Source organism: Mercenaria mercenaria, chromosome 9 (assembly GCF_021730395.1).
Source record: "Mercenaria mercenaria strain notata chromosome 9, MADL_Memer_1, whole genome shotgun sequence".
NCBI lineage: Eukaryota > Metazoa > Mollusca > Bivalvia > Venerida > Veneridae > Mercenaria > Mercenaria mercenaria.
The window spans coordinates 5554090-5573419 of NC_069369.1; the positions used below are offsets into that span (position 1 = coordinate 5554090).

At 41.2% G+C, this 19330-nt stretch overlaps 1 protein-coding gene across 1 annotated transcript in view; it reads right to left on the reverse strand.

Moving 5' to 3' along the window:
• Positions 1-19330, reverse strand: part of LOC123547663 (uncharacterized) — a 149077-nt gene that overhangs the window by 100086 nt on the left and 29661 nt on the right. The window contains exons 4-5 of the mRNA XM_053550737.1: positions 18476-18617; positions 7946-8067 (exon numbers count right to left, since the gene is read on the reverse strand). Coding sequence (XP_053406712.1) covers positions 7946-8067; positions 18476-18617 — 264 coding nt within the window. The remainder of the gene's footprint in view (positions 1-7945; positions 8068-18475; positions 18618-19330) is intronic.

Sequence of the window (19330 nt, forward strand, 5' to 3'; positions counted from 1 at the left end):
GTTCACAGTCCGCACAGGCTTGAGACTTTCTGGTTTTGAAAGTACGATACAAACCAAGTACTCAATGATTCTTTGGACTTTGGCTTGACGTTGATCTTTTAAGTTTTTCTCAGGTCACAGTTGGTAGTGTTGCTTTGCATTTTCGAGCTCCGCGGGCTTTTTTGCACCAAGAAAAAATGTTATTTCCTCTCCATTTTCACAGAATTTTTGCAAATTACAGACGTCCAAAATGAAAACAAATATTTCCTAGACGCTTACTTACATATCCGATAATTACTTTTGTATAAAGCGACTAGCGTCTAGAAGCAGTCACGTGATTATCGGTAAATTACTGCCCGAAAGAGTTTTTAAAGAGAAAAAGGGCAGTTTGAGCGAATTCCCCGATTTTCGAACGTGATCGCAAAAATATTCGAATGCGATGATTTTCTACTCGCATTTTTTTTATTCTTACTCGAATTTTGCGAGTTAGCGACCGTTAAATTCGATCCCTGCTGAAGAAGCTGGAATATTACTGTGCTGGATAGTGAAATAGGAACACCTGAAGAAGCTGGAATATTACTGTGCTGGATAGTGAATTAAGGAACACCTGAAGAAGCTGGAATATTACTGAGCTGGATAGTGAAATAAGGAACACCTGAAGAAGCTGGAATATTACTGTGCTGGTTAGTGAAATAGGAACACCTGAAGAAGCTTGAATATAACTGTGCTGGATAGTGATATATGAACACCTGAAGAAGCTGGAATATTACTGTGCTGGATAGTGAAATAAGGAACACCTGAAGAAGCTGGAATATTACTGAGCTGGATAGTGAAATAAGGAACACCTGAAGAAGTTGGAATATCACTGTGCTGGATAGTGAAATAAGAACACCTGAAGAAGCTGGAATATCGCTGTTCAGGATAGTGAAATAGGAACACCTGAAGAAGCTGGAATATCACTGTGCTGGATAGTGAAATAAGGAACTACTGAAGAAGCTGGAATATTACTGTGCTGGATAGTGAAATAGGAACACCTGAAGAAGCTGGAATATTACTGTGCTGGATAGTGAAATAAGGAACACCTGAAGAAGCTGGAATATTACTGAGCTGAATAGTGAAATAAGGAACACCTGAAGAAGCTGGAATATTACTGTGCTGGTTAGTGAAATAGGAACACCTGAAGAAGCTGGAATATTACTGTACTGGATAGTGAAATAAGGAACTACTGAAGAAGCTGGAATATTACTGTGCTGGTTAGTGAAATAGGCACACCTGAAGAAGCTTGAATATTACTGAGCTGGATAGTGAAATAAGGAACACCTGAAGAAGCTGGAATATTACTGTACTGGATAGTGAAATAAGGAACACCTGAAGAAGCTTGAATATTACTGAGCTGGATAGTGAAATCAGGAACACCTGAAGAAGCTGGAATATTACTGTACTGGATAGTGAAATAGGCACACCTGAAGAAGCTGGAATATTACTGTACTTAATAGTGAAATAAGGAACAACTGGAAAAGCTGGAATATTACTGAGCTGACATTACTGACATTAACATTCTCCTGAAATATCAGCATCTTCTTTTCAAATTTTTTACATCTCTGGCTAAAGCTTACTGAAGAATGGAATATTACTGAGCTGGATAGTGAAATAAGGAACCACCTGAACCAGCTGGAATATCACTGTGCTGGATAGGAATAAGAAACACCCGAAGAAGTGGAATATCACTGTGCGGGGTAGTGAAATAAGGAACACCTGAAGAAGCTGGAATAATCACTGTGCGGGTAGTGGGAAAAAGGAACATTTGAAGAAATATCTTCTCAGACTAGACATATTTGTGGCGTAGCCAGGTACTGCCATATGCTAACTTCTTGGTTCGTCTTTAAAGAAACCTGGGCACCCTTGCTAGTCTTTTATTCAGTTTGAGAATGCACTAAAGCATATGTCATGAAATGAAAAAGCAAACAGATCATTTGAAATGGTGTGAAAATTTTTGCCGTGTGTATTTTTACACCTTTCCCAAGACATTAACACTCTCCTGAAAGACATGTATCATTTGAAATGGTAAGAAATAGCATACCAATCACATATTCAAGCTGACAATTTCTGTGTACCAGAATACTGAGACCACTAATATGAAGTGACACCTATGTTTTTGAAGTGTGTATTTTTACACCTTTCCCAAGACATTAACATTCTCCTGAAATATCAGCATCTTCTTTTCAAATTTTTTACATCTCTGGCTAAAGCTTAACAAGTCAGCTAGATAGGTGTCCATAAAAGGAAAAAGATGCACCATTATCCCTCCAAATTACAATAAGAATAAGCATGGCAATTAAACTCATTAAAGTATAAATATTACTTGTTGACAAAGCAAGTCTAAACCAACGTTGTTTATAAAGTATATAAGCCAACCATAATGCAGATCAGTCTGTTATACAAATCTGTGATGTCTTGAGTTTGGCCAGACAAAAAAAAGATAAAAGCAAATAAATATGCCCCTGAAAGTATTTACAGACACTGTTGCTAGAGGTTTACAGAAAGTGCTTTCAAAGGGAACATTATGGCAAAGATATATATTTCTAAAGGGATGTCAACACTGATGCTAGTCTAAACTCACACCAAATACTGTTATAGGTATGTTCAACAAGACCCATTTACAAAGACCCATCCAAAAATATTGTCATTGCGTCCATGGTGCATTTACCTTTGGCCTGCTGGCGCCAAGTGATTCTGCCTTTACCACCAGTGCAGACAACACCTGTCTGCATACCCATGCAGGCTGATCTTGGTCTTCACTGTTCGCTATTCAGTCAGTAAATTTTCAGTGAAAACCTCTTTGAATAATAAATGGTACTGCCCAAATTGAATGATAGTCCAGTTCATTTTAGAATTTTAGCAGGGTAAAGGTTAATTCACAGATGTATCATTAGGAAAATATTATATAAAGGTATGTGCTAACTCAATTATGATTACAAGGCTAAATATTATTTACCGGGACTTTTTTGTTTTAGATACATACAAATTTCCTAAGACAAATAGACAGAAAAACAAACAAACAATAACAACTATTCATATCAAACTACATTATTACTCGAAGGAGTGTCCACTGGAAATTTACTGATTAAATAGCAAATAGTGCAGACCTTGATCAGCCTGCACAGATCTACATACTGATCTTGATCTGCACTGGTCACAAAGGCAGAATCACTTCCCGCCAGCAGGCTAAAGGTTAATTACTTTATTTCTCAGTAACTAAAAGTTATGTTATTGAAAGTTAGGTTGCAAACTATTCAACAGGCAAATTTTTTTGTTCTTTTGTTCAACATGTTCAAAATTTACACCTTAAACTTCAGCTCATTTTATAGTCCAATAACAATCACCACTATTAAACCCTGTGACATAAAATGTCCTTTTCAGACAGACCCAACTCCCACATAAACTATTGTGTGCGACAATCAACTTTAAACATCTTTTGCTTTTTTTCATAGATAATATCTGCACCACCTGGTTATGTTTTTCTGTTGAATTTTAAATTCATATATACATTAAACATTTCACCTTTCCAGTCCAGCTTTTGATGGTGGAGGAAAACCACAAGTGTCCCTCCCAGCTTTATTTTTCTGAACTGATCACTGTGAAATTATATATATTTGTGGGGAAATAATTTCATGACCTCATCCCAACAAGAGGCCCAAATGGGCCCAAGTTGCTAACCTGAAGAGAACCTTGTTCATCTGACCCTGCTTCTGATCAAGTTTGAGCTTGTCTGCACAATAGCAGCTTTATTTATGATTTGATTTTTACCAAACTTGCACACAACTTGTATCACCATAAGATCTCGGTTCCTTTCTTGAACTGGCCAGATTCCATTATGGGTTCCAGAGTTATGGCCCCTGAAAGACCTAAAATTAGCTATTTTGAGCTTGTCTGCAAAATAGCAGCTTTATTTATGATTTGATTTTTACCAAACTTGCACACACCTTGTATCACCATAAAATCTTGGTTCCTTTCTGGAACTGGCCAGATTCCATTATGGGTTCCAGAGTTATGGCCCCTGAAGGCCCAAAATTAACTATTTTGACCTTGTCTGCACAATAGCAGCTTTATTTATGATTTGATTTTTACCAAACTTGCAGACAACTTGTATCACCATAAGATCTTGGTTCCTTTCTGGAACTGGCAAGATTCCATTATGGGTTCCAGAGTTATGGCCCCTGAAGTGGTCAAAATGAGCTATTTTGACCTTGTCTGCACAATAGCAGCTTCATTTATGATTTGAATTTAACCAAACTTGCACAAAACTTGTGTCACCATAAGATCTTGGTTCCTTTCTTGAACCGGCCAGTAAGGGGTTCCAGAGTTATGACCCCTGATACGGCTGGAATTAGCTATTTTGAGCTAGTCTGCACAATAGCAGCTTCATTTATGATCTGAATTTAATCAAACTTGCACAAAACTTGTGTCACCAAAAGATCTTGGTTCCTTTCTTGAACCGGCCAGATCCCTTAATGGGTTTCAGAGTTGTGACCCCTAAAAGGGCTAAAATTGGCTATTTTGACCTTGTCTGCAAAATAGCAGCTTCATTTATGATTTGATTTTAACCAAAATTGCACGCAACTTGTATCACCATAAGATCTCGATTCTTTTTTATACGCCCGCAGGGACGTATTTTGTTATCACCTCGGTGTCCATCTGTCTGTCTGTGTGTTGGTTTGCAATTTCCCTTCTGCTCTGTTACCTTTTGAACCCCTTGATGGATTTCAGAGAAACCCGACACAAATGTTCACTCATTGAAAGGATGTGCAGAGCGCATGTTTCGGATGGCTAAACTCAATGTCAAGGTCACACTTAGGGATCAATGGTCATATGACTTTTATGTGAATATTGCTCTGCATTTGCGTTGCATTGCACTGCTCTTGTTTTTATTTGGCAGATCCTTCTTTTGTTTGCTTACAATATTTTTTTTATTACTTCCCTTTTATGTTACTATAAATAGCTTATTTAGTAACTTTTTTATTATTGACCGTAGGGGAAAACTGAGACCACTTTTCTGTGGTACAACATGGATGGTACCTCCAATTTTTAGGTGTATTTTGACATATCTGTACCTTGTAAGAATTTTTTCTTTATGTTTTTGGCGAAAGCAATGGTACTCAGGTGAGCGATATAGGGCCATCATGGCCCTCTTGTTAATTCTAGTGGCCACAAAAAGGGCCAATCACCCCCATCTTTATAAAATGATGAGAGGACCTTATAATAATGCTACAGACAAAGTGTGATGAATAACTAGGGCTGTCATTGATTGGGTCTTAGGCATATCGACAATACCGATATATCAGAAGACAAATATCGACGATACATCGATATACCGATTATTAAGTTAGATTAACAACAACCTTTTAGTTCATATGCATACTATATACCGTCCTGTAAATGCTATTTTTAGTTTTATTGCATACTTATCATATTACTGTTTGATTGTGTTGTATTTGTATTTATGAAATAAAAGAAATAAAAATTAATAAAATCTTTCATTTTTATTTTGCCTTCACTTCTCTTTTACATTTATCTAAATGTACAATTTTGTGAACTTAATTGTTTTTGAGGGTTTGGGTGTTTATCTGGATAGTTTTTTCTCTCTGTAAAATATCGATTTTTGAAAATGGGAATCGATAATCGATCGACAAAAATATATCGTTGATACATCGATATCGTTTCTATCGATGACAGCCCTATGAAGAACCATTAACCTGTTCATGAGGATAAGTCAATTATATTTTTATTTTTAGCCCTAGTGTCCCCATTTGAACAAGGCAGTCTGAAAGACAGCTAAATCCCCCGCCACTGCTATGGATAGTGAAAGGGTAAACCTTTGATTTTAGCTGTGACCTTGACCTTGAACTGACATGGCTGACTCATGAATTCTGCACAACGTCTTGATGAGGTGATCATTTGACCAAAGTTTCATGAAAATCCTTCAAGGGGTTTAGGAGATATGGACCGGAAGGGGTTTAGGAGATACAGAGCTGAAACCTTTGACCTTCAGTTGTGACCTTGACCTTGAGTTGACATGGCTGACTCATGAGTTCTTGATGAGGTGATAATTTGACCCAAGTTTGATGAAAATCCTTCAAGGGGTTTAGGAGATACAGAGTGGACACAAAATGGAAGGCTCAAACCTTCGACCCTTAGTTGTGACCTTGACCTTGAGCTGGCATGGTTGACTCATAATTTCTGCACATCGTTTTGATGAGATAATCATTTTACCCAAGTTTTATAAAATTCCTTCAAGGGGTTTAGGAGATATAGAGCGGACACGAAATGGAAGGCTCAAACCTTTGACCTTCAGTTGTGACCTTGACCTTCAGCCGACATGGCTGACTCATAAGTTCTGCAAATCGCCTTGATGAGGTGATCGTTTGACCCAAGTTTGATGAAAATCCTTCAAGGAGTTTAGGATATATAGAGCGGACACAAAATGGAAGGCTCAAAACCTTTGACCCTAAGTTGTGACCTTGACCTTGAGCCGGCATGGCTGACTCATGGGTTCTGCACATCGTCTTGATGAGGTGATCATTTGACCCAAGTTTTATAAAATTCCTTCAAGGGGTTTATGAGATATAGAGCGGACACAAAATGGCAGGCTCAAACCTTTGACCTAGAGTTGTGACCTTGACCTTGAACCGACAAGGCCGACTCATGGGTTCTGCACATCGTCTTGATGAGGTGATCATTTGACCCAAGTTTCATGAAAATCCTTCTAGGGGTTTAGGAGATATGGACCGGACACGATTTTGTTACGGACGGAAGGACGGACGGACGGAAGGACGGAAAGACGGAAGGACGGACGGATGCAGACCAGACCATTCCTATAATCCCTCCGCCACGGCAGGGGATTAATAAATCTGGGAGAGAGCCTTATAATGATGCTGTAGACCAAGTTTGATGAAGGTCAATCATGCCATTCATCAGAAGAAATTATTTAATATTTCTTCTAATTTTCGCTCTACCCGCCCCTACATGCAGCCAAGTGCAACGGGGCCAAGTGCTCCCCACCTGAACAAATTTTGGACATGACCTTGTTATGATGCTACAGACCAAGTTTGATGAAGATCCGTCATGCGGTTATCAAGTACTGCCGCCCCTAGGGCCAAGGTAAACCATTTGTACAAACTTGATAGAGGCCCATTTCAATATGCTACTGACCAAGATTGGCGTAAATCTGACAAGTAGTTTCAGAGTAGAAGATGTTTTAGTAACAAGTATGCCCATGGGCAGAATGTTGAGCCAGCCAGCTGTCAAGTGTGACCTTGACCTTGGATCTAGGGACCTGGTTCTTGCACAAGACACTCCGTCTCATAATGGTGAACATTCATGCCAAGTAACCTCAAAATCCCACCATGCATGAAGAAGAAATGCTCCAGACAAACTTCAATTTGACCTTTGACCTCCAACTGTGACCTTGGCCTTTGAGATAGGAACATGGGGTTTGCGCATGACACACCTTCTCATTGAGGTTAACATTCATGCCAAATATAAACAAGATTGGTCCATGTTCAAGTTATGGTCCGGACAAAATTGGACGGATGCACACACGCATGGACGCACATACACTGAACCGCCAAAAGTGGAGACTATATCAAGCTCACCCAAAGCGGGCTCGATAAAAATGTAGATGCAGGATGACTGACGATGGACAAAAGACTCCAGAACATCCAGCTATACTAACAGCTCACACTGAGCAAAGTTCAAGTGAGCTAACAAACATATAATATTTCTATTCAGTATATCTCAAAACCTTAAATCCTCAAAATTCATTTCCTCTCTAAACAGCTGTACTTGCCAAATCCATCAAATGTAATGTTCCTTAAATGAAATTATTTTGTAGTATTACCATATTGGGCTTGCTGTTCTGATTAAGGTGTAGGTACATGCTTTACACCTACAAGTAGTCTCTACATACCTTTGATACAGGGCCACCTCACAATAGCCTGGTTCTCCATATAACACTAGAACATGGAGGAGTTCGTCACCAGTCAGCTGCTGGAAAGTTTTTATGCCCCTGCTTGTCCAGCTCTTCACCAGCTAGAAAATGTTAAATGTAAGAAAATTAATATAAATTATAATTAATAATACTAGAAATGTGTCACAGACACTGATGCCCCTGCAACATGAAAAAGGTCACAGGCGTAAGTTATTTATAGTAACAACTAAGGGAAGTTTAAAAAAAAAAAAAAAAAAAAAAAAAAAAAAAAAAAAAAAAAAAAAATCCTTACCAGGTACAGATAGGTTAAAATACTTCTCAAAACTGGATGTAACATGCATGCTGTACTACAGAGAAGTGGTCATGTGTTTACCTAGGACCAGTAATAATAAAGTTACAATATAATGTATTTATAGCAACAACAAAGTGAAGTAATTCTTAACTAGGGATCTGGTTATTGCGCATGACATTCTGTCTCATGAGGGTATACAACTGTGCCAACTTACATCAAAAAGAAGAAGAAATGCTCAAGACAAAGTCATTCTTGTATGTGACCTTTGGCCTCTAAGTGTGACCTTGACCTTAGACCTAGTTGTTGCGCACGACACATCGTCTATCCATGCTTATTATTTGTGTCAAATTATTTTGAAATCGTACCATGCATGTCAAAGTTATGGACTGGACACGAAGACCACATTATCAGTATAAATGTAGTGAAAATTGGCCAAGTTCAACCAAGGACTGTGACCCTGACCTTTGAGCTAGGGACCTGGTTTTGTGCATGACAATCGTCTATCCATGTTTATTATTTGTGCCAAATTATTTTGAAATCGGACCATGCATCAAAGTTATGGACCGGACACGAACATCACATTATCAGTATATATGTAGTGAAAATTGGCTAAGTTCAATTGTGACCTTGACCTTTGAGCTAGGGACCTGGTTTTGCGCAAGACATGTCGTCTATCCATGCTTATTATTTGTGTCAAATTATTTTGAAATTGGACCATGCATGTCAAAGTTATGGACCGGACACGAACATCACCCTTTCCCGAACACACAAACATGCACACAAACACACACACGGACAGGTGTAACACTATATGCTCCACCTCCCCCCATTTTGGCGGGGGCATAAGAAGCTGTTTGTAAAATACATATTATACAACACCATGTTACTGCACAAGTAATTTTCAGTCTCAAATATTCGGGAGGGTGACCTTGGCCAATGACTGTACAATCCCCTCCCTTCATCCAAACCCCCAGAAATATAGTAGATGTGAGGAAGCCATCGAGCTGGCTTACGAAAGGTTGGTGGTTCTACCCAGGTGCCGGCTCGTGATGAAATAATGCACGGAGGGGCACCTGGGGTCTTCCTCAACCATTAAAGCTGGAAAGTCGCCATATGACCTATCATGTGTCGGTGCGTCGTTAAACCCAACAAACAAGAAATATAGTAGAAGTCATGTTCTGACCATAAGATATAATTTTATTAAGTTTCACTTCTGTAAATCCAAGTATTCTCCAGTAATTGATCAGAAACCACTTTAAGCCCTTTGCCTATTATTAATTTGATCCTCAACAATACAGGTCATCTAGTGACCACGGGCAATTATTTTAAAGCTGGGAAGCCATATGCCCAAAACTTCACAATTCATGTTTTACAAAACACTCACAATGTCAATGTGGCCATCACCTTAGATCAAAATGAGTCATCTACTTAACATAGACAATCTTCCTACAAAGTTTGGTGATTTTCAACCCAAGCCTTATCCTGCTTTTGATTGGAAAGAGTTTTCATTATCAAAACCATTGTAACTTTGACCTTATTCTACTAATGCCAAAACAAAAGGTGTCATCTACTGATGATCAATACTCACCAGTTACACTCCAGACCTGGACCATATCTTACAATCCTAGAAGGTACTAGGGCTGTCATCGATAGAAACGATATCGATGTATCAACGATATTTTTTGGTCGATCGATTATCGATTCCCATTTTCAAAAATCGATATTTTACAAAGAGAAAAAACAACTGTCTAGATAAACACTCAGACCCTCTAAAACAACTTTTTCTGCCTGCAAAAATGTGCCGTAAGTAACAGAAGTTGTCAAAAAAGGTCATGTCTAAACTTGTACTCTAGCAGTCTTTTCCCACTAGCCGGCACTACCTATATGGGTAGAAGTAAAAAGGGCTCAACTTCAGAATCTATTTGCAAAAAGTCACGTTGTCCTGTCTTGAAAGGTCGCTTCGTTGTTTGTGCATGTAAAAACATAGTGTATATACTGTTTCTACGTCAATCTCGGCTTTTTACTTGTTCGCGTATAGCTGATCACTCAGTGAAAGGTACAGAATTTAGCTAGTGTCCGTAACAATAACAATCAAAGATGGCCGAAGAGGAAGCCGTCGCCGGCTTAAATAGTGGAAAAAGAGTCAAAAGACGGAAAGAAAAGCTTTGTTTGGGTTTGTAGAAACACAGGGTGTTGCTTAAACATGTCTTTCAGTACAACAAACAAACAGTCAAACACTACAAATTTGAGGCCCATCGAAAACTTGGGCAGAAGTTAAAAAAGAAAACCAAAAAAAAAAAAAAAACACGCAGTGCCAGTACCGAATGTAAGTGCAAGGTAAAAATTAGACAGGGTATGAAACAGGCTAAAAATAAATAAAAACATGGTAAATAAATAAATCATTAATTAATATAATAAATAAATAGATATCTGCGGAAGAGAAATGCAGAATTTAAGCTGTTTGAAACCCGACTCCAGTGCCTGGTATTATAGTTCACTAGGTAGTAAAGTAGGATAAATGCAAAAGAGGAGTGAAGGCACAATGAAGATCTATAAAAGATTTCATTAATTTTCATTTATTTTATAGATACAAATACAACACAATCAAACAGTAATATAAAAAGTAGGCAATAAAACTAAACATAACATTAACAAGAAGGTATATAGCATATGCCCATGAACAAACAGGTTGTTAATCTAACTTAATAATCAATATATCGATGTATCGTCGATATCTGTCTTCCGATATATCAGTATCGTCGATATGCCAAAGACTCATTCAATGACAGCCCTAGAAGGTACTCACAAGTTCTACTACAGTTAGACTAAATCTTATTGTCTAAGGACATATTCATCAGTTAAACACCAGCTAGACTACTTCTTACAACCTGAGGACGTACTCGCCAGTTTCACTCCAACTAGACTACATCTTACAACCCTAGGACGTACTCGCCAGTTTCACTCCAGCTAGACTACATCTTACAACCCAAGGACGTACTCGCCAGTTACACTCCAGCTAGACTACATCTTACAACCCAAGGATGTACTCGTCAGTTACACTCCAGCTAAACTACATCTTACAACCCGAGGATGTACTCGCCAGTTACACTCTAACTAAACTACACCTTACAACTCGAGGACATACTCGTCAGTTACACTCCAACTAGACTACATCTTACAAAACTTCGAGTAGTGACTACTCGTCCAGTTTCACTCCAACTAGACTGCATCTTACAACATGACGTCTCGACAGTTTCACTCCAGCTGGACTACATCTTACAACCCGAGGATGTACTTGCCAGTTACATTCCAGCTAGACTACTTCTTACAAAGCCCGCCCGCTTAGCTCAGTAGGTAGAGCATTGGTCTACGGATCGCGGGGTCGTGAGTTCGATCCTCGGGCGGGGCGTATGTTCTCCGTGACTATTTGATAAACGACATTGTGTCTGAAATCATTAGTCCTCCACCATTGATTCATGTGGGTAAGTTGGCAGTTACTTGCGGAGAACAGGTTTGTACTGGTACAGAATCCAGGAACACTGATTAGGTTAACTGCCCGCCGTTACATGACTGAAATACTGTTGAAAAACGGCGTTAAACACAAAACAAACAAACAAACAAACTTCTTACAATTCGAGGATGTACTCCCCAGTTTCACTCCAACGAGACTACATATTACAACTCGAGGACGTACTCGCCAGTTACACTCCAACTAGACTATATCTTACAACCAGAGGACGTACTCGCCAGATTCACTCCAGCTGGACTACATCTTACAACCAGAGGAGGTACTCGCCAGTTTAACTCCAACTAGACTACATCTTACAACCAGAGGACGTACTTGCCAGTTTAACTCCAGCTAGACTACATCTTACAACATGAGGACTTACTTGCCAGTTACACTCCAGCTAGACTACTTCTTACAACCCGAGGATGTACTCCCCAGTTTCACTCCAACTAGACTACATATTACAACTCGAGGACGTACTCACCAGTTTCACTCCAGCTAGATCACATCTTACAACCTGAGGATGTATTCGCCAGTTTCCAACTACCTACATAGACTACTCTCTACTGACAACCTAAAGAGGACGTACTCGCCAGTTTCACTCCAGCTAGACTACATCTTACAACCTGAAGACGTACTCGTCAGTGACACTGCAACTAGACTACATCTTAAAACCAGAGGACGTACTCGCCAGTTTCACTCCAGCTAGACTACATCTTACAACCTGAAGACGTACTCATAAGTTTCACTCCAACTAGACTATATCTTACAACCCAAGGATGTACTCGCCAGCTTCACTCCAACTAGACTACATCTTACAACCTGAGGATGTACTCGCCAGTTTCACTCCAACTAGATTATATCTTACAACCTGAGGAGTTACACACCAGTTACACTCCATCTAGACAGTATCTTACAACCTGAGGAGTTACACACCAGTTACACTCCAGCTAGACTGTATCTTACAACCTGAGGAGGTACTCCCCAGTTACACTCCAGCTAGACTGTATCTTACAACCTGAGGAGGTACTCCCCAGTTACACTCCAGCTAGACTGTATCTTACAACCTGAGGAGGTACTCCCCAGTTACACTCCAGCTAGACTGTATCTTACAACCTGAGGAGGTACACACCAGTTACACTCCAGCTAGACTGTATCTTACAACCTGAGGAGGTACTCCCCAGTTACACTCCAGCTAGACTGTATCTTACAACCTGAGGAGGTACTCCCTAGTTACTGAGGAGGTACTCGCCAGTTACACTCCAGCTAGACTGTATCTTACAACCTGAGGAGGTACTCCCCAGTTACACTCCAGCTAGACTATATCTTAGAACATGAGGAGGTACTCCCTAGTTACTGAAGAGGTACTCCCTAGTTACACTCCAGCTAGACTGTATCTTACAACCTGAGGAGGTACTCCCCAGTTACACTCCAGCTAGACTGTATCTTACAACCTGAGGAGGTACTCCCCAGTTATACTCCAGCTAGACTGTATCTTACAACCTGAGAAGGTACTCCCCAGTTACACTCCAGCTAGACTGTATCTTACAACCTGAGGAGGTACTCCCCAGTTTACACTCCAGCTAGCTTACAACCTGAGGAGGTACTCCCCAGTTACACTCCAGCTAGACTGTATCTTACAACCCAAGGATGTCCTCGCCACTTACACTCTAACTAAACTACACCTTACAACTCGAGGACATACTCATCAGTTACACTCCAACTAGACTACATCTTACAACCTGAGGACGTGCTCGCCAGTTTCACTCCAGCTGGACTACATCTTACAACTAGAGGAGGTACTCGCCAGTTTCACTCCAACTAGACTGCATCTTACAACCCAAGGACGTACTCGACAGTTTCACTCCAGCTAGACTACATCTTACAACCCGAGGATGTACTTGCCAGTTACATTCCAGCTAGACTACTTCTTACAAAGCCCGCCCGCTTAGCTCAGTAGGTAGAACATTGGTCTACGGATCGCGGGGTCGTGAGTTCGATCCTCGGGCGGGGCGTATGTTCTCCGTGACTATTTGATAAACGACATTGTGTCTGAAATCATTAGTCCTCCACCATTGATTCATGTGGGTAAGTTGGCAGTTACTTGCGGAGAACAGGTTTGTACTGGTACAGAATCCAGGAACACTGATTAGGTTAACTGCCCGCCGTTACATGACTGAAATACTGTTGAAAAACGGCGTTAAACACAAAACAAGCAAACAAACAAACTTCTTACAACCCGAGGATGTACTCCCCAGTTTCACTCCAACTAGACTACATATTACAACTCGAGGACGTACTCGCCAGTTACACTCCAATTAGACTACATCTTACAACCAGAGGACGTACTCGCCAGATTCACTCCAGCTGGACTACATCTTACAACCAGAGGAGGTACTCGCCAGTTTAACTCCAACTAGACTACATCTTACAACCAGAGGACGTACTTGCCAGTTTAACTCCAGCTAGACTACATCTTACAACATGAGGACTTACTTGCCAGTTACACTCCAGCTAGACTACTTCTTACAACCCGAGGATGTACTCCCCAGTTTCACTCCAACTAGACTACATATTACAACTCGAGGACGTACTCACCAGTTTCACTCCAGCTAGATCACATCTTACAACCTGAGGATGTATTCGCCAGTTTCACTCCTACTAGACTACATCTTACAACCTGAGGACGTACTCATCAGTGACACTGCAACTAGACTATATCTTAAAACCAGAGGACGTACTCACCAGTTTCACTCCAGCTAGACTACATCTTACAACCTGAAGACGTACTCATAAGTTTCACTCCAACTAGACTATATCTTACAACCCAAGGATGTACTCACCAGCTTCACTCCAACTAGACTACATCTTACAACCTGGGGATGTACTCGCCAGTTTCACTCCAACTAGATTATATCTTACAACCTGAGGAGTTACGCACCAGTTACACTCCATATAGACAGTATCTTACAACCTGAGGAGTTACACACCAGTTACACTCCAGCTAGACTGTATCTTACAACCTGAGGAGGTACTCCCCAGTTTACACTCCAGCTAGATTATATCTTACAACCTGAGGAGGTACTCCCCAGTTACACTCCAGCTAGACTGTATCTTACAACCTGAGGAGGTACTCCCTAGTTACACTCCAGCTAGATTGTATCTTACAACCTGAGGAGGTACTCCCTAGTTACTGAGGAGGTACTCCCTAGTTACACTCCAGCTAGACTGTATCTTACAACCTTAGGAGGTACTCCCCAGTTACACTCCAACTAGACTACATCTTACAACCAGAGGACGTACTCGCCAGATTCACTCCAGCTGGACTACATCTTACAACCAGAAGAGGTACTCGCCAGTTTAACTCCAACTAGACTATATCTTACAACCAGAGGACGTACTTGCCAGTTTAACTCCAGCTAGACTACATCTTACAACATGAGGACTTACTTGCCAGTTACACTCCAGCTAGACTACTTCTTACAACCTGAGGATGTACTCCCCAGTTTCACTCCAACTAGACTACATATTACAACTCGAGGACGTACTCACCAGTTTCACTCCAGCTAGATTACATCTTACAACCTGAGGATGTATTCGCCAGTTTCACTCCTACTAGACTACATCTTACAACCTGAGGACGTACTCGTCAGTGACACTGCAACTAGACTACATCTTAAAACCAGAGGACGTACTCGCCAGTTTCACTCCAGCTAGACTACATCTTACAACCTGAAGACGTACTCATAAGTTTCACTCCAACTAGACTATATCTTACAACCCAAGGATGTACTCACCAGCTTCACTCCAACTAGACTACATCTTACAACCTGAGGATGTACTCGCCAGTTTCACTCCAACTAGATTATATCTTACAACCTGAGGAGTTACGCACCAGTTACACTCCATCTAGACAGTATCTTACAACCTGAGGAGTTACACACCAGTTACACTCCAGCTAGACTGTATCTTACAACCTGAGGAGGTACTCACCAGTTACACTCCAGCTAGACTGTATCTCCATCTAGACAGTATCTTACAACCTGAGGAGTTACACACCAGTTACACTCCAGCTAGACTGTATCTTACAACCTGAGGAGGTACTCACCAGTTACACTCCAGCTAGACTGTATCTTACAACCTGAGGAGGTACTCACCAGTTACACTCCAGCTAGACTGTATCTTACAACATGAGGAGGTACTCACCAGTTACACTCCAGCTAGACTGTATCTTACAACCTGAGGAGGTACACACCAGTTACACTCCAGCTAGACTGTATCTTACAACCTGAGGAGGTACTCCCTAGTTACACTCCAGCTAGACTATATCTTTCAACATGAGGAGGTACTCCCTAGTTACTGAGGAGGTACTCCCTAGTTACACTCCAGCTAGACTGTATCTTACAACCTGAGGAGGTACTCCCCAGTTACACTCCAGCTAGACTGTATCTTACAACCTGAGGAGGTACTCCCCAGTTACACTCCAGCTAGACTGTATCTTACAACCTGAGAAGGTACTCCCCAGTTACACTCCAGCTAGACTGTATCTTACAACCTGAGGAGGTACTCCCCAGTTTACACTCCAGCTAGACTGTATCTTACAACCTGAGGAGGTACTCCCCAGTTACACTCCAGCTAGACTGTATCTTACAACCTGAGGAGGTACTCCCCAGTTACACTCCAGCTAGACTGTATCTTACAACCTGAGGAGGTACTCCCTAGTTATTGAGGAGGTACTCCCTAGTTACACTCCAGCTAGACTGTATCTTACAACATGAGGAGGTACTCACCACTTACACTCCAGCTAGACTGTATCTTACAACCTGAGGAGGTACTCCCTAGTTACACTCCAGCTAGACTGTATCTTACAACCTGAGGAGGTACTCCCCAGTTTACACTCCAGCTAGACTATATCTTACAACCTGAGGAGGTACTCCCCAGTTACACTCCAGCTAGACTGTATCTTACAACCTGAGGAGGTACTCCCTAGTTACACTCCAGCTAGACTGTATCTTACAACCTGAGGAGGTACTCCCCAGTTTACACTCCAGCTAGACTCTATCTTACAACCTGAGGAGGTACTCCCCAGTTACACTCCAGCTAGACTGTACCTTACAACCTGAGGAGGTACTCCCTAGTTACACTCCAGCTAGATTGTATCTTACAACCTGAGGAGGTACTCCCTAGTTACTGAGGAGGTACTCCCTAGTTACACTCCAGCTGGACTGTATCTTACAACCTGAGGAGGTACTCCCCAGTTACACTCCAGCTAGACTGTATCTTACAACCTGAGGAGGTACTCGCCAGTTTCACTCCAGCTAGACTGTATCTTACAACCCAAGGAGGTACTTGCCAGTTACACTCCAGCTAGACTGTATCTTACAACCTGAGGAGGTACTCACCACTTACACTCCAGCTAGACTGTATCTTACAACCTGAGGAGGTACTCCCCAGTTACACACCAGCTAGACTGTATCTTACAACCTGAGGAGGTACTCCCCAGTTTACACTCCAGCTAGACTGTATCTTACAACCTGAGGAGGTACTCCCCAGTTACACACCAGCTAGACTACATCTTACAACCTGAGGAGGTACTCCCTAGTTACACTCCAGCTAGATTGTATCTTACAACCTGAGGAGGTACTCCCCAGTTTACACTCCAGCTAGACTGTATCTTACAACCTGAGGAGGTACTCGCCAGTTACACACCAGCTAGACTGTATCTTACAACCTGAGGAGGTACTCCCCAGTTTACACTCCAGCTAGACTGTATCTTACAACCTGAGGAGGTACTCCCCAGTTACACACCAGCTAGACTGTATCTTACAACCTGAGGAGGTACTCGCCAGTTACACTCCAGCTAGACTGTATCTCACAACATGAGGAGGTACTCACCACTTACACTCCAGCTAGACTGTATCTTACAACCTGAGGAGGTACTCCCCAGTTACACACCAGCTAGACTGTATCTTACAACCTGAGGAGGTACTCCCCAGTTTACACTCCAGCTAGACTGTATCTCACAACCTGAGGAGGTACTCACCACTTACACTCCAGCTAGACTGTATCTTACAACCTGAGGAGGTACTCCCCAGTTACACACCAGCTAGACTGTATCTTACAACCTGAGGAGGTACTCCCTAGTTACACTCCAGCTAGACTGTATCTCACAACCTGAGGAGGTACTCACCACTTACACTCCAGCTAGACTGTATCTTACAACCTGAGGAGGTACTCCCCAGTTACACACCAGCTAGACTGTATCTTACAACCTGAGGAGGTACTCCCCAGTTTACACTCCAGCTAGACTGTATCTTACAACCTGAGGAAGTACTCCCTAGTTACTGAGGAGGTACTCCCTAGTTACACTCCAGCTGGACTGTATCTTACAACCTGAGGAGGTACTCGCCAGTTTCACTCCAGCTAGACTGTATCTTACAACCTGAGGAGGTACTCGCCAGTTTCACTCCAGCTAGACTGTATCTTACAACCCGAGGAGGTACTCGCCAGTTTCACTCCAGCTAGACTGTATCTTACAACCCGAGGAGGTACTCGCCAGTTTTACTCCAGCTAGACTGTATCTTACAACCTGAGGAGGTACTCACCAGTATTTCTCCAGCTAGATTACATCTTACAACCTGAACTGGTATTCACCAGTTTCACTTCAGCTAGACTTAGTCATAAACTTTCATACTGAGGAGGTACTCACCGGTTTCACTCCAGCTAGACTACATCTTACAGCCTGTGGTGGGCAGACCTTGAATTTGGTTGGGACATTTATACAGATTTTGTCAACTGTCTTCAGTTCTGTGTTACCATAATCCACATAAAACACATCCACTGAGTTTCCACTAAAGCAAAAGTACAAAAATTAAGTTAAGATAAAGTTCAATAATTTTTTTTTTAAAATAAGCTGCTGGTGAAAATATTCTGAAGTCTTTCTTTCCTAAAATAGTTACTTATAGTTAAGAATTATTTTCAGTTAATCTCAAACCCTTAAGAATTTTGTCATTTACCCATTTGGTGATTGGTCTCAATCCTTATTGTGACTGCAGGGCTTTTTCTCAGATTTTTTGGAAAAAAAAAACCCTGGACAAATTGGGAATATTTATGCAGTAAATTGCTGAAGTTGGGGAAAATTCAGCCCCTTGGAACAGCTGGAAAAAGCTCTGGACTGGTCTTAATCCAATTGGAGACCTTCTGGTCAATTGTCTTACCCCTTACGGTGACTGGTCTTAAACCCTTAAAGGGTTCTGCCGAGGCCACGATATCGCAAGAATCTTGCGTAAAACATATGAATGTTGCACTAAAATTGATCTAGAAGCGTCAGTTGTCGTGTTACGAAAAGTTCGGGGATGAATGTCCGTATGGGATGACCAGAATAGAAGAGTTTCTCATAAAAACGTCATTTTGATCAACAGTGAACAATTTTAAGCTACATTTCTATATCTGCAGACAAAAAAAGCATTCAGTGTAAGGATTAACAGACTTAAGTACTTCAAGTAGCTTCATAAAACCCCGCAGAACACACAAACCCGGTGTTGTTAATCATTCTCCACCCACT